The 16,550-nt window shown below is 37.2% G+C and overlaps 2 protein-coding genes across 4 annotated transcripts in view; both read left to right on the plus strand.

Annotated features, from left to right (window-relative positions):
- The window catches only part of LOC122639406 (peroxisome biogenesis protein 22-like), a 36,210-nt gene that overhangs the window by 2,711 nt on the left and 16,949 nt on the right, over positions 1-16,550 (plus strand). Inside the window, exons 1-9 of one of the 3 annotated variants that reach the window (XM_043832256.1) lie at positions 9,647-9,959; positions 10,731-10,970; positions 11,057-11,104; positions 12,413-12,469; positions 12,584-12,685; positions 14,597-14,662; positions 15,661-15,762; positions 15,883-16,021; positions 16,248-16,529. In XM_043832256.1, coding sequence (XP_043688191.1) covers positions 9,855-9,959; positions 10,731-10,970; positions 11,057-11,104; positions 12,413-12,469; positions 12,584-12,685; positions 14,597-14,662; positions 15,661-15,762; positions 15,883-15,996 — 834 coding nt within the window. In that variant the 5' untranslated portion in view covers positions 9,647-9,854 and the 3' untranslated portion in view covers positions 15,997-16,021; positions 16,248-16,529. Of the gene's footprint in view, positions 1-2,212; positions 2,223-9,646; positions 9,960-10,730; positions 10,971-11,056; positions 11,105-12,412; positions 12,470-12,583; positions 12,776-14,114; positions 14,273-14,596; positions 14,663-15,660; positions 15,763-15,882; positions 16,022-16,247; positions 16,530-16,550 lie in introns of those variants that run through there. The other 2 variants (XM_043832257.1, XM_043832258.1) reach the window with 2 other exon arrangements.
- Positions 2,124-5,584, plus strand: LOC122639407 (cyclin-U1-1). Its single transcript, XM_043832259.1, has 2 exons — positions 2,124-2,665; positions 5,188-5,584. The coding sequence occupies exons 1-2, from the start codon at positions 2,241-2,243 to the stop codon at positions 5,462-5,464; spliced, it is 702 nt and encodes a 233-aa protein (XP_043688194.1). The 5' UTR covers positions 2,124-2,240; the 3' UTR covers positions 5,465-5,584.

Genomic DNA, 16,550 nt, shown 5'->3' on the forward strand with positions numbered 1-16,550 from the left:
AAAGCCAAGATGAAACCAACGATAAAAGCGGAAGAGGAAGATGGATGGACAAGCCCAGGGAGACAGGGTAAAAGCGGAAGAGAAAGATAGATGGGTACGCCCAAGAGAGAGAGAGATTTACCTTGTTCGTATAAGCAATAACAGATGCAGAGAGAAAGAAAGAGAACCCCAAGAGAGAGATTTACCTGGTTTGTCATGCTCAACTCTCCCACTCTCCCTTTGATTTCGGAAAAACATAATCCTCGCGAGATTAATCCGTTGGGTTGGGATTGGGTTTTCAAATAATTACTAGCTGTCACGGTTTTGGGTGAACTGAGGGAGAAGCGGTTCAACGACTCAGATTCTACTTGGTGAAATCAATGGTTAACAGAGAACAACGTTCTGCAAGCAAACAAATTCACACGTACGTACCGCGACCACTCACCTTAAAATTATTACCATATTTGATAAATTTATATATTATTTTTAGGTAAATTTTATTTTATTTTTCAAATCAAAGAAATTTAATTGTAAAGAAAAGTGATTTTTTTTTAGTAAGAAAGAAAAGTGATTTTTTAAGTGCAAGTAAAATTTAATAACCAAATTTAATAATTTTTTGGAATCGGTTGGGTCCGAAAATAAGTTGCACCCATGTGATCAAAATAGGTGATCCATGTATCAATCATGTTCGAAAGAAATTGGAATCTATGTCGTGCAGGATTTTAGATTTTGCTATCTTTGCTCAACCGCCACCAAAACCGATATAGTACCGATATGGATATGCTGGTATCGGTTCGTTTCAGATCAGTATCTTGGATTGAAATTTTTTTTAAAAAAAAATAAAATAAAACAAACTATTTTTCAAACAATACTTACAATTAGTATATATCAGGATTGTATCAATATCAAGTACCGGCAATACCAATACATATCAGGTGATATGACCAATATGATACCGATACCTTGAACCATGCTATGCTGCCACTATAGCTTGATCAATAAAACTGGGCATTTGTGACCCAAGAATCCCATGTCAGTCCTAACTCCTACTCAAATTTGGTGCTCAAAGTAATACTTAAAAACTAAACATGCTATCCGATGTTCATCCATAGTTTTAAAAATCGGCAATCGACTCAATAAATCTCATTGAAGTGGATTTGTAGTTTTCAAACCCTAAACAATTTGGGGAAGATGAGGGCATTTTGATTAATTAAAATAAAATTATAACATTTTCAATCACCAGTTAGTGGAGTAGGTTTTTTTGTTACTTAGTTTGAACCTCAAGAAGGTACATCGAAATTTTCAAACCTCACAGAAGAAAATGTAATTAGGTCAAACCTCAGGGGAGATACGTGAAATTTACCCATGATTAAAAACAAAAGATATAAAGACATTCATGACCATGGTTCGTGATCTCGGTATCGGTTGAATCGGATCGGATCCGGATCAGATCAGCGACATGGATCAAAATCGCCCAAACTTGAGCAAATATGATACTTTTGTCCCTGTTTTCTTATTAAAAAAAAACTAATTTTTTTATAAATATTTTTACCACTATTCGTACAATTAGATCGGATCGATATTGGTATCGATCTCAACCGATACCAATCCGATCCAACTAAAATCGACCAATCCGAGCCGATACATCAAACCATGTTCTAAAGAAGGATTTAGAAGTCAAATATAACCAAACTTAGGGTAGAGAGATTCCAATTGAAATTGATCGATTCCTTGATGATTCTTCTGATTCTGAATCCAGGATTCCCGACTTGTTGTTTTGTGCTCTAGGACACAATGGTCATTGTATAAAGCAACTTGACATATCGGACATTTGAGTTTGATCTGATCAGACGTAAGGTACATGTCGGAATCCCAGACCCACGTGTACAACAGCTTTCTTGCATGTTCTGTCGCCAGCTCATCTTCTTATCCTAATCCCAAGACAATGTAATCCAATCCAATGGTCCAAACACTCCTCAATTATTTAACATCAAATCTATGCCCTAATCAGAAGCACTTACACCACTTTTGACCGTTTTGACACATCTCCGTATATCCAAACACTACTTTTCTACTTTCTCTCTTTAATTCACATTCACTCACTCTTCTCTCGATACCCGATAGGCTAACAAACACGTGTCAACCACCCGTGCCTGACCCATCTCTAAACTGATAACACATGGCACTCTCTCTTACCTCTTTTCTCTCTCCGCTAGTTTTAGTTACATTCGAGAGAAACTCGGGTGGAGAAAATGGTGTAAATGCTAAGCGGCGGCGAAAAGGGTGAGAGCCGATCGGAGCCTAACGAAGGAGAGCCAACAACGCCGAGGGTGTTGACGGTTCTGTCTTTCGTTATGGAGAGACTGGTGGCTAGAAATGATGGGTTGGTGGTACAAAGAAGTGGCTTGAACGAACAACCACCACAACAGGTGGTGGAGGGACTGAGGTCGCCGGGAGGGAAGGGGTTGGATGTTTTCCATGGAGTAAGAGCGCCAAGTATTAGTATACCAAAGTACTTGGAGAGGATATATAAGTACACCAATTGCAGCCCTTCTTGCTTTGTGGTGGGCTATGTTTATATAGATAGGTTGGTTCACAAGCACCCTAACTCGCCTGTGGTTTCTCTCAACGTTCATAGGTTGCTGGTTACTAGTGTCATGGTTGCATCCAAGATGCTTGATGACGTGTAAGCTCTCTCTCTCTCTCTCTCTCTCTCTCTCTCTCTCTCTCTCTCTTTTCTTTCAGACAAACATACAAACACTTGACAGATCGTTTATTTTGTTATGGGGGGAGAACGGTTGGTGTTGATGATTGGGGCTTTATGAATTGGGGGATTGATTGATTGATTGATCGATCTTTGTGGGTTATTGAGAGAATTGGTTTCTGGGTACTGGGTTGGATTTGAAACCAAGTTAAAGGGACCTGGGGAGCTATAGTGAGAGATTACAGATCAAGTTAATTGACGTTTTTAAGTGGGTTTTGGTGGTTTAATTGGTGAAGTGGGTTCTTTCTCTCTTGTTTAGTTCTTAGAGTTGAATTGTTGGGTGTTCTGATCTACAAAGCTCGATCGGATAGATGGGTTTCTGTTATAAATTGAGTTTGAACTACTGGTTCAGTATCTTAGGGTTTTTGTACTGAAACTTGGGGAGTGGGAAGGAAAGTTGTTCGGAGCTGAGGGTTTGTGGATGATCTAGATTCCTTTTACAGTAATTGGGTTTTGGGGTTTTGGTGTTTTGGGTTTCTCTTCTGATTTTTTTATTTTTTTTGTTGTTGTCGGAAGTGGGTCTTTGGTGGATATAACATTAGGGTGAGCCAGCTTGTAGGGTTTCTTACTTAATTCTAACAATGGATCCTTAAAAATGGTGGGTTCCACCGAGGTCATGAAACTTCATAGATAGCCTGTTTGGTTTTGTTCTTCTGCTTTGCATATCATGATGTCAGCGGTCTGTCATCCAGTCATTGGGTTGTAAAAAACCAACCCTAAACGGTTGGACCGATTGGGAAATCGAACTGATTCTTTTATTGTTCTATGTTTGGGTTGGGTTTTTTCTTCGTTTTTTTCCCACATTATTTGTTTTGGGTTCTTCTAGGCGTCATTAAACTTACTTCATTTGCCACATGACTATGAGAGGAGTTCGGTTCCTCTACACGTACCATTAGGAGAACGTACATGTGAGAGCCAACCACCGGTCTTATTTTTGCCATTTACAAGAAGAGGAAGGGTTTTTATGGAAACAAAATTAAAAGTTGATTGGCCCTGAGATGTACGTTTACCTGTTGGTACGTGCAGATGATCCATTGTGAGTGTACATGGGTTAGTCCATGTGATAGAGGCCCAGTTAAGCTTCTCATTGATATAATTTCAACTTGAAATGAGTACATGAAGCAACTTAAAATACAAAAGATGCAGTTTTGTTTTTGTTTTTGTTTTATTTGTTTTTATATGTCTTTCCATTTGATGAGTTTGAGTAACTTTCCCTCCTTATTTTGGACTAATATTTGGCCTATGAGATGCTTGTTTGGTTCTCTATCACATGGACTAACTCAACTGCCATGTGGCAAATAGTGAAGTATTATATTGCAATCGGAATTTCTTCTAAATTTTCAATTCTTAAAATTTTTTTTTCCTGCTGGTGCTTATTCAAGGGCTGTTTCCATTAAAAAGGTTAAAAGGTCATAAAAGGACATTGTTGTTAAGTTAATATGCAAACATGTAGGGTCACATACGATCACAAAACCAATTAGGACTAACACAATAATTAGGAAGCTTTTTATAAGGTATTTAACTACCTTTCTATCTGTTGGTCAAGTGATAGAGTGGGTAGGGTGTTCATACATAATGTTGCTTAAAACTAAGGAAAGTGTGTGTATTCAATGAAACAAAGCAGGGTGGAGTCCTAATTGTCAAGAAAAACAAAGGAGATTTCTATAATTCATTTGTCATTGGATGGTTGAGAATTTCTAAGTGAATTGCTTTTTCATCATCGTTGCTCTCTACATGCTCTCTGCATGTACACCAAGGATATATGGTCATTGGAGGGTAATTAACTACGAATAGCTTGGTTGGATGTTGTGGGTTCTTGTGATATGATAGAGGACCTCATTTATAGGTCAAATTTCAACTTCTTTTCAAGTATGTAAGGTGCCTTAAAAAGTGAATTTAAACTTTAAAAATTTATCATAAAGTTACTAGCATGTCATTTAACGATAATAATAATAATAATAATGGATTACAGTAGTGATATAATTCTATATATTTTTCTTTTTTGACTATTTATCCACACTCCTTGTACTTGTTTTGGGAAGAAAAAAAATCCTCTGTAGTGCCCTAATCTGGCAAGCATTGCAGTGCGGGCTTGAGAGCTTGACACATGGAAGATGCGACATCCAACGGTGCTGAGCTCGAGAAGAAAGAAAAGAAAAAAAAACTGCCTTGCTTCGAGCTTGCACCGTTATTCGAATCTCTTTCATGTGTCGAGCTCTTAGGGCCGCACTGCAATGCACCGCCAGATTAGGGCACTGAAGAGGATTTTAACTAATGACATATTTTTATGTTTGGTATCATATGGGTTCAATCACACAAGCCATGTGGTGAGTGGTTATGGATACAAATGTAACTATAGGTGTCATTATATATAGCTCATTGTTCCTTTAAAAAGGAACTTCAATATCAATTTATCTAATTTCCTAGGGTTTGAAATGTAACAGGCACTATGATAATGCATTTTATGCTCGTGTTGGGGGTGTAAGTAATGCCGAATTAAACAGGCTCGAATTGGAGTTATTGTTTCTATTGGATTTCAGCCTTATGGTCAGTTCTCGAGTCTTTGAAAGCTATTGTTTGCATTTGGAGAAGGAAATGATGTGGTTTGGAGTTGGCCAAAAAATTGAGAGGGCTGTCATGTTTGCTTCTGTTGATGATGAGACTGAAATATCGATCGAAGACACATTACAAAGCTCTTCACCTCCTCAACAAGTGGAGTGATGATCCTCTACTGCAATATTATTTTTCATCCTACTTTCATTGTTCTTGTTAGTCCAACTTAGCTAGGGTAATTTTATTCCAAAATCCTATTCTTAATGGATAAGAGGAATGATTTCCTTATTGTCTTCTCTTAAAGTGGAGAGATATAGGCATATAGTTAACCAAGGAATGGAAATGAAATTTAAAAAAGAAAAAGAAAAAGAAAAAGAAAAGAGGCCTAGGGTGGTATTAGATGGGTGTCGGCTTGAATTGATTAAGCGAGATGTTGTAACTTTCTTTTGATTTCTTGTTGTCTTATTCCTAAAAGTTATTTAAGTATAGATAAAAAATGATTTTAAAATAATTTGAAATTGACTTGTCATTATGTAGTGTTACTGTCACATGTGAAATAATAAGATTTAACTTCATTAAAAAAACCAAGTCTGTTATACTAAAAGGGTAAAAAAAAAAGTAAGATTACAACTTCTTTAAAGGGGTTTTCTTGTACTCATCTCTTTCTTTAAGGGGACTGTCTAAGTGACACTTCTATAGATGAATTTAGAATTTGTAATTTTCTTTTGATTGCCTTTGTCTTATTTTTAGAAATTCTTTAAATCAATTATAGTAAAAAATGGGTTTTTAAAATAATTTGAAAGAGACTTACCATTATGTTATAATAAAAAAAAATCATTGTTTGTTTTTGAAGGCATCTGATAAATTGAAAAAACGGTCAGTCTTGCAAATTTTTCTTGTAAATATATAAAATGATAAGATTTATCCTCATTGAAGAAAAATAATAAGTTACATCAAAAGGACACAAAAGTAAGGTTATAAAGTATTTGTCACCTCTCATCAATAAGAAAATCCCTTCTTTAAATGATGATATGGAGACACGACTGTAATTATGTGTGTGTATATTCACATTTTTCATTAATTAAATTGTTTGGATGACTATTTTTGTTAAAATTATAGTTAACTTTTTTTTTTGGTTGGAATTGTAGTTATCTTGTTATTGCATTTTGTCCAAAATTGCCCTCTACGTCAACTAGTAAAGATGGAATTAGATGTCTAATAGAGAAGGTTGTTTTACTAAATTACTAACCAATTAAAACTTCTAAAGATGCTCGTTAAGCTGTGAAATGTATTATCCGAGGTTCAATAAGGGTTGGTCTTGTTTATAAGAATTAGGGTTTTGAATTTCTTCGTGAATCAAGCGAAAGAGACTAACACAACACATCAAGATTCTTTTGCGCGAGATAAGATTGTATATCTTAATGCAAACACGTCACAAGTTAATAGTGGCAATAAAGTTCTTGGTAGCAAGAGGGAGGGAAGATCTCCACTCATTCATTCAACGTCTGCAATGAGGTGCGACTCACAACAAACAAAGGGGGATTTCTTGAACATTCCCATTGGCGTGCATCTAGCAGGAATTGAACCTACGAATTTGACAATTATAAGTTGGATGACTTAACCATTAAACCATGGATGCAACACGGGAAAAAAAAAAAAACCTTCTTTCAACTATATCTTTCTATTGTTGAAAGACATTTGAAAGCAAAGTTTTAAAAGTTAAATTAAGCATTAAATTGGTTTCCATTGAATTCAATTCGGATGATATGGATGATAAAGGAGGGAAGAGAGTTTGATTTGAATGATCGAGAAGGAGAGGAAGATGAATTGAAAACATGTTAAACTGTTTTTACTGAAATAACACCTTTATTGTCATAAATCCAGACCCAACAATCATAAAAATAATAAAACTCCTAGGAATTTTGCCACCTCATCAACAAAATCAGAAGAAATATTTGATTAAAGGATGTTAACTGTCCTCTCCCTAATGACTGGATCACTAAGATCAACAACAAACTCCAATTTACCATTCTCAAGCTTAGGATGAAGAACTCTAAAATTTTGGGTAAAGAAACCCAAGGATCAAACTACATATCAACTGATGTGTGATTTGTCATTGGTAATGATCTTTCTAATGTCCTCGAAGAGGAAGACTGTTACACCCATTATACTTTTCCAATCATAAGCGATTTTTCTAAAAATTTGGGCATCTAGAAAAGAGGAATTATGAAAATAACGAGCTTTCAAATTACAACTTAGTTACCCAATGATTTAAAAAAACTATATATGAGATACCTCACGTTTGAAATATGGGCGATGTTGGACAAGTGTGTGTCCATCAAATCCGGTTCGGTCCGATTCAATCCGATTCGATTCGGTTCGGTTCAACCCGATTCGGTCCGGTTCAAGCCAGTTCGCCTTTGTATTGAACATTTATACATTTTAGTTTAATATTGTCACATGCGATATAAATTTTTTGAGCATTATATGTCCGTAAGTTATACTTAAAATGGTAGTCACGACTAGGGTTTGGGCTGGACACCCTTATCATATGGTCGTCGCATTGGGTATGCCTAGACATATGATGTCAGGGTACGAATGCGAGTGCTCACATGTTTGATGTGTGCATTGGCGAAGAACCTACTTTGTCGATTCCCTCATGTATTACTGCCAGATGTAGGAAGGGATAGACATGTGTCACCGACACCCTATACTGAGGGAACCCCATCACTTGCAAAGTGTGATCGCATTCTTTGGTTCATCAATGACTGAGACTCAAGCGAGTCAAAGCCGGTGTTTTGGGAATGCGTGAACACTTTGTGAGTGAAGGAGTTATCCAATACGGTCACCACTGCCCGATTGGGGAACACCAAGATAGAGACTGTCTGTGCATGGTCGGATCAGAATCTGGATCTAGTACCGTTTTGGAAATGGTTTTGCAAAATTTATTTTACATAAAATGATACATTATTTATAGTTATTTCAAATAAAGTGTTTTATCGAGTTTTACGGGATCCGATCAAATGCACAGACGCTCTTATATGGACATGTACTATGGATTGGGGTTTGGCAGTACATGTATACATGCCCTAGATTCCATAATGATGGTGTTGATTAGTGGGGGGGGGTTGTATATGATAAATTGTTATCATATAGGGAGTTATTTGGAATTTGCTAATTTAATTGGCTCTTTATTTAATTAATGGATTTGGTGCTAATTGTAATTATCCATTAATAATTAAATAAATAATCTAATTAATACTTTCCCTATTAGATTCTCGCTTCTTCACCGCCAGAAGACTTTGAGTTTAAACAGAATCGCGATCGAGAGAGAGAGAGTCAGACTCTCACTAGGGCTCTATTAAATCTATATAGGATTTAATTAAACCCTATTATTATAAATAGGAAACCATAAAACGCAGAAAAGATAGCTCTCCACGTTTTTGGAGCAGACACTCTCTCTCCTGTGTTTTTTATTTCTCTCTCTTCCTCTTGTGATCTCTCTTCTTCTTCTTGCTTCTCTCACCTGTGTTTGAGAGTTAGGGTTTGTGAAACCCTAGATCTGTGTTGAGGAGTTTGAGGGCATCTGGGACTGACGTGTAGAACCTTGGTAGCACCATTGGAGGTTCAGATTTGTTTGCTTGGAGCGCTCGCTGGAGGAAGAACCACTGTCTATTGGAGGAGCAACACTTGAGGCTCACCAGGTTAGCAGTTCTTCATTAATTCTTTCAATTTATTGATTATTAATATTTATGGGGTGCGAAAGAAACTCGAATCAACCTTTTCCGCTGCACATTCGAGTTAGGGATGGATCCCCCTTGCCATGTGATGTACTAGGGATGAGTTTCTTCGTCCCTACTGTGATAATAAATTTTATGGGACACATGAGGGAAGGAGAAACCCTAACAGGGATGCACCAGGGTTCCCATGGGCGACCATGGGAAGCCCTAAAAATTATAATGGGGCACCCATGGCTTGTAAAACCCTAAGGATAAATATCTTGGTCTCCCTAGGAAACCATGATTTGATCCCTGGACCGGTGTTTGGCCAACAAACGATGGCTGGGAGCACAAGCTACGCCCAAACACATGGATCCATCATTTCGGTCATTAAGGAGAAAGGGAAGGGCAGGGCAATCATTTTGCCCACCCCCATGTGTACATTCTCACACAGATCTTATGCCTTGACATTGAAGGATCGACGTTGGTGAGAATTGTTGATCACTGAAAGAGGTACCTCGCGACGTACCGAATTGAGCCTTTATTCATTAATTTTTCTGCAATGTTACTAGGCTCGACTCCCGAGCTCGACAGAAGCAGAAGAAGGAAGGGAAGAGTCAAGACTCAAGAGAGAGAAATTTATAGCTCAAAAATTCCTCCAACGCGTCAGCAACCTTCTCTCTCATCAGTCTATCGTCCACGGAAGGAATTACAAACAGTTCTCTTTCGTTGTAGAAGTTTACCCGCGAAATTTGCAGTAGAAAACATGGCTGATTCGTGTGTTTTGGGGGTTTATCTGAGACGGTAAGGCTAAAGGACGAGCACGTTTGGAGTTCGATATGGCTGATTCATCTAAAGATGAGTTGGTTCAGCTGCTCAAGAGATTAGGCGAATACCTTACCATTAAGATATCCAATCTCTTCTCGATTTCCCCAGATAATCGGGTTCTCATCTTTGCCTCCTCTTCTTGTTATTTCCGTTTGAATTTCTTTGATTTGGTTGTAGATCTGTTAGGTTTTACTCACATAAATGGTTTCCTTCTGATTAATTTTTCCTTTTTGAAAAAATTGTCCATTTTTTATTTCTTTAGCTGATTGTTAATTGCGTTTGGAGGTTAATTTTCAGATCGATTATTCATTAATTCACTTCATTGGGGGTACTCTGGGAGAAAAGAGTAGATTGATTATAAGTTCTCGATGATACTTTTTTTAGTAGTAGTGAAGCTACATCCACCTTGATTATCTGAAGGGTGAAAATCCATCCTTGTTGAATATTTTCGCCAATATTTGTTCGTACATAACTTTTTTGAAACTGAGTGCGGAGAAGGAAAATCCGCCTTGGCTCTGGAGTGTAGAGATATCTCTTTTATTCCTGATAATTGAGTATGTGAAACATTGTGAATTCTGTGGACTATTTCCATACTCTCCCAATATGACCTTTCCACAGATGGTAGTGCTTCTTGAAGTGGCACTAACCACTGGATTTCATCATTGAGAAACTTCAATATTTTAAACTGTCTTCATGATTCTCCCTTCCCCCCTCCCCCCAACTCAAACAAAAAAATAATAAATAAAAGAATGCGAAGGAGGGTGTCAGTTGTTTGGTGACGAGGCCAAGTCTTACATTTTGACAGTTGTCTTTACCAAAGCTATATCACTTGCAAATTGATTTTGTGATAGATAGGATTTTCTCACTACCTTTGTAATTGATCTCAGAGTATTCGAAGCACTGGGGTTGGGGTTATTGCGGGGCTTGCTATTGCTATAGTTTTTACTTGGAGGTTGTTGAGAACTCCCCCCACACCTCGAAGAAGACAGCCCAAACGTCTGTCCCAGAGACCTAGTAGTTCGGGAGTCAGTCATACTGCTGAAGGTATAGTTGCTTCTGGAGTGAATTCATCTTTGGAGGATTCAAGAGCTCAGAATGTAATTGATGAGTTCTTCCTGCCAGTAAAGGTAATGATATTGTTGTTTTTTGTAATTTAGTTGCGTCTTTCAGATTTTTCAATGAATTTTGACATGCTTTATTTTCCTTATTTCAGCCGACGCTTGGGCAAGTTGTTAGACAAAAATTGAGTGAAGGAAGGAAGGTATTTGGTTTTCTATCCTCTCCCATTTATTAAGTCATTAATCATGCAAGCTTTCATCTGACAGTTAAACTTGTTGGATATTGGGATTTGTTTTTTGATATTGAGTTGAAGCAGAACAGATGCAAGTCTGAAAGCGATTCTGACACAAGATATGATGACAGGGAGGCCCTTAGACATAAGGGGAAAACTACTAAACAAAGGGAGGGAGAGAGAGAGAGAGGGTTTTTAAGGCATTCATGCACCATGGTGGATTAGCCCCAGGGTTTTTAAGGCCATTGCACCACCTATGGAGGGTTGGATTACTTTGAGATACTGATTTTGGTTAACCGTTCTGCACTGTGGGAACATACCTACTTTGAGTGAGGCTTCTGTATGAACTGTCAAGCTTGAGATTCCTGCATTTTCTGGAGGTTTAGAGGCCTAGTGTTTATCCTTCCTGCACTGTGGGAACATACCTACTTTGGGTGAGGCTTCGGTATGAACCAAGCGAAAAGTGTGTTCACTTACAAAGGTCTCCTAGGGAGCAAGTATGGGCACTGTACTGCCAGAATTTGCTTAGTACATGTTGCATAGATGTTAGATAATTTGCATTAGAGGGTGATGAGCAGATATGAACGATTTAATTCTTGAGCTGTCAAGAAGGACATCATGATGACAGCTTGCCCCTTTGAATTATAGAATGGATCTACCATTGGATCACTTCCTTTGACAGGGGTGAGACTTCTGTAAAGTTGACTACATTGGGTCAAATGAAGGAATCTGATGATCTATTGATTATACCAGATCTCACAAACCAATATGGATTTGGAATGGGTTATTTGTTTCCCAAATTATTGCTTAATTCTTCACAAATTTACTCTGTTATGCACACATTATAAAATTTGATTAGCTTTATTAAGATGGTGTACTCCTGAATGGTGGATTACTTTGTTTATATTTCTTGTACTATTGCATCCTTGCATCTATAAATAATTTAGCTGGAGCTTAGTTTGTTTATTTCTCAATTCATGGAGAGTAGTTATCTAGTAACCTGCTTCTGTTCGCGGTTTGCTCTAGTATGTTCCAGACGAGGATGATAACTGTTTCAAAGCTGAAAGGCTTAAAAATCCTTGTTTCATTTCCACACTAATTCTATGGTACCAATGAAATAATCTGGGTAGCTTAATTTATGCAGTATGGTGTTGTGTTATTTGGTTACATATATGCGACCAATTGGACATTTTCTTTTTTGTGGGATTCTTGTTTTTTTCTACCTTATTATGGAATTTACATAGCATGTTTCATGGTATTTTCACCACATGTTTGTAGGTTACATGCCGGTTGCTTGGTGTAATCCTTGAGGAGAGTCATCCAGAGGAGCTTCAGGTGATTTTTTTTTTTTCTGTTGCTCTTTTTTTTAAAAAAATTTAATGGGTCTTTTATGCAATAAGTGGAATCTTCTAAAAGAGTTATATTGTTGTCTACTTCTCTATTGAACAGAAACAGGCAACTGTGAGGTCTTCTGTGCTTGAAGTGTTGCTGGAGATTACAAAGTTCTGTGATCTTTACCTCATGGAAAGAATACTGGATGATGAAAGTGGGGTGCGTGCTATATTTCCTACATATTGGCAAAGTAACATTGGTGTCATAGCATTGTTTCATGAAAACATTAAAATGATGCAGGGTGTTGATATGGCTCAACAACAACAACTACTCAGCCTTATCCCAACTGAATGGGGTTGGCTACATGAATCCTTGTAAAGACAAAAGATTAATAAAAAGTAAAAAAGAAAAGAACATAACAACAATAACGACACAACTCAGTATTATTCCAACTAAAAGGGGTTGGCTACACGGAGCCCTCCAATCAGCTCTATTCGAGGGCATACATGAAACAAGACCTAAGTTATGCATGTCTTTCCTCACCACTTCTCCCAGGTTCATTTTAGGCTTGCTCCTTGCTCTTTTAGTACCTTCAATTTGAATCAAGTTACTCTAAACTGTAGCATTTGAAGGCGTCAGTTGAACACAACCATGCTACCTGACTTTCTTGAAGCCAATCTTGAATTGGGACAACTCCTAGATCAGCTCTAATATGATCATTTTGTATTTTATCCTTTCTAGTTTTGCCACACATCCATCTCAACATCTTCATCTCTGCGACACTTAGCTTATCTATATGACGCTTCTTAACTGCCCAACATTCTGCACCATACATCATAGTCAATAGTATGACTGTCCTATAAAATTTTTCTTTAAGCTTTAAAAGAATCCATTAGTCACACAACACTCTGGATGCACCTCTCCACTTCATCCATCTTACTTTAAGTCTATGTGAAACATCATCCTCTATATCACCTTCGTTATTGAGGATTGATCCCAGATACTTAAAATAATCACTTTGCAGAATCTCCCTCTCATCAACTTTCACCCCCTCATCCGTTCTGGAGTTACTAAAGTTACACACCATATACTATGTTTTTGTTCTACTTATTTTAAAACATTTTGCTTCCAAAGTTGATCTCCATGACTCCAACTTGGTGTTAAATCTTGCCTTTGGCTCACCCACCAATACAATGTCATTTGCAAAAAGCATGCACCCAGGAACCTCATCTTGGATGTCCTTGATTAACTCATCCATGATAAGCGCAAACAAATAAGGGCTTAAAGCTGATTCTTGATGTAATCCAATTGTAATTGGGAATTCACTCCCTTGACCCCCCATGGTTTTTGCACAGTCACCACATCATCATACATATTTACTTGAAACACCTCTCTTCCCTAACACGTACCAGATTAAATGTACATCAGTGATCTTATGTGCATTTCTAGCACCTATTTGTGCTGGGGTATTGAGTCAGGCCTCTCTTATGTTTATTGCACTTGTGCTATTTGCCATCTGTCTTTATTGACTATGCTTAAGAAGATTTGGAATTCTGAATAACAATGCTAGTCCTTTCAAAAATGAAACATTCAACCAATTTGTAAAATGGTGAGCTGGGATCTACCATGTTACACTTTCAAGCGAGTAATCCTTAAACGATTTTTTTTCCTCCATGACTGTTTGATTGTTTTTAAGTGTACTACTACGAATTTTTTAGAGTGTTAATTATGGGTGTTTTTGTGCCAAAGATAAGCATAACTAGGTATGTATTTGCATTAGCATTTCTAGCATTCATTTTCCCAGTGTTCTGATTTTTGAGTGTGTGTTAAATATGGGTGTTTTTGTGCCAAAGATGAGCATAACTAGGTATTTATTTGCATTAGCATTTCTAGCGTTCATTTTCCCGGTGTTCTGATTTTTGAGTGTGTGAGTGTGTTAAATATGGGTGTTTTTGTGCCAAAGTAAGCATAACTAGGTGTTTATTTGCGTTAGTCATTTTCTCAGGGCTGGTTCTCCAACACTGGGAAGCAAATTTTGATTTATATAATATTCATATTATAGGGGTTTAATAACTGATTTATGCATTTCTATTCTTTCTTATACTGAATGTGGGGAGCGATACTGTGCAGGAAAAGGTTCTTTTGGCGTTAGAGAATGCTGGGATTTTCACTTCTGGTGGTTTGGTTAAAGATAAGGTACTAATCATTGTGATCTTGGAAAGATATATCTGGCAATGTTCAAACTACTAATGAATCATGATTCCAGTAGAATTATGGTTGTAATTTATTTCTACCATCAGATTTCTCACTTAATCCAATTCTGCAAATTCTCTGTTGTATTAATGTCTATTGTGTTGTTATAGCATTGCCCACAACTGCCTTATCCTGAAACCTTGAATTGCTAATAAATTTTCAATTTTTCTCAGTGTTGCCTTTTCTGTTAATACTTTCTCAACTTTTCTTCGGAGATGCTAATAATGTTTTGGTTTACTTAGTCTGTAACATTGCAAGAATCAGTTAACGCTTGTTAGAATCTTTCGCTTGTTTAGAAAAGCTTTATCTGGAAGGAGCTGAATTTGCAAATATTTACATAAATGCATGAAAAAAATTTAGAGTAGCCAAAGAAAAAATGTGAATCCTTTGTGACACTTTTATGCAGAAGAGCATCATTGACATCCTAGCCTTCTCAGTATCCTTCCCTGGAAAATTTTTACTGCATCTTCCTTTTCTCCTAGTTGGTAGTGCCTCTAAACTAACGTCAATGACCAAGATTGCTTAAAATTCTAACCTTCTAAATTGAGTGTTAACCAGACTCAGGGAGGCCAAGACAGGTCCCATAACTGGTGAAATTGGGTGTTGCCTGTGGAATTATTTGAGTTAACCCCAAACTTGGTTACACTAATTGATTCTGATTGGGCCTGAGAATACTAGTTTTGCTCCTTGTCCTGGAGTTGTCTGACTAGTAATATTTCACTTGTCAATTTTTTATTTTAATTTTTAGGTGTTTATATCTCTGATACTTTTGATAGAAGTTGAGAAATTATTATTCTTATTTTTGATATGTTGTTCTCTCTCTCTCTCTCTCTCTCTCCCCCCCCCCAACTCCGGGTTTTGTTTATTTCCTTCTTTCTTCACGTGATGTTTTTTGGTATGGCTGCAGCCGACTTTTAATCCCATACAAAATGCACCCGCAGGTTCTCTTCTGTAGCATAGAAAATGGCAGGACATCATTTGTTCGACAATTGGAACCAGATTGGCATATTGATACAAATCCTGAGATCATCTTTCAGTTGGCTGTATGTTTCCATCATCCATGCTCATCATTCTTGGCCTGTTTTTTCCACTACTTTGCTCATTATAGAATGCATGCCATGAGTTCATATCTGTTTTTTTAACCCTTTGCTCTATTTTTTCAGAGGTTCATCAAGTATCAGCTTCACATCTCTCCCAATAGATCTGAACATACTGCTTCTAATGTATTCACCTCCCCAACATTGGAGCAGTTTTTTGGATTCACAGACCGAAATTAATTCATAAGTATACTTACTCAAACTGGTAAGAGAGTTTCTTATTTTCACATGGAGTTGTGTTAGCATGTGTACTATAAATGGTGATGGTGTTGTGCTTTGTTCACACTGTTTGGTCCACAACTCAAACCCAATGAACCGGACAGGATCTGATAAACTTACTACAATTTTGGGTCTACTCAAGCCTTTTTGTTTTTTTAATTTCTAGTTTTAGCCAATGAATAGCAGTTCTATCTTTTTGCACCCCTTTTGAGGATTGAACCCTTGGTCGCATTGGCTAAATTCAGCATGCTTCAGTGTTTAGAGCCTCTTCTTTGTTTTGGTTGCTGCTCAAGGTAATTGGGAAAACAATCATGAACCCTGGTGCTTGGAGCTGTGTTCTGGTTGCTGGTTACTGAGATAAAAGACCCAGAAGATGATTTGCAGTATTCCCATGGAAGAAGCTTTCGATATTTTGAAATTGCGCACGACATTAACTCCTTTGAAACTTGAGAATTGACTGTGAATGATTTAGTTGTTGATGTAATTATAGAGACGTCGTTCATTTACTATTGCTA

The sequence above is a fragment of the Telopea speciosissima genome, chromosome 9, assembly GCF_018873765.1.
Source record: "Telopea speciosissima isolate NSW1024214 ecotype Mountain lineage chromosome 9, Tspe_v1, whole genome shotgun sequence".
NCBI lineage: Eukaryota > Viridiplantae > Streptophyta > Magnoliopsida > Proteales > Proteaceae > Telopea > Telopea speciosissima.

Bases quoted from the DNA above. Each gene is read 5' to 3' on its own strand.
- LOC122639407 (XM_043832259.1), top strand. From the start codon at position 2,241: ATGCTAAGCGGCGGCGAAAAGGGTGAGAGCCGATCGGAGCCTAACGAA. The intron at 2,666-5,187 runs GTAAGCTCTCTC...GAAATGTAACAG, and splicing joins TCCAAGATGCTTGATGACGT to GCACTATGATAATGCATTTT.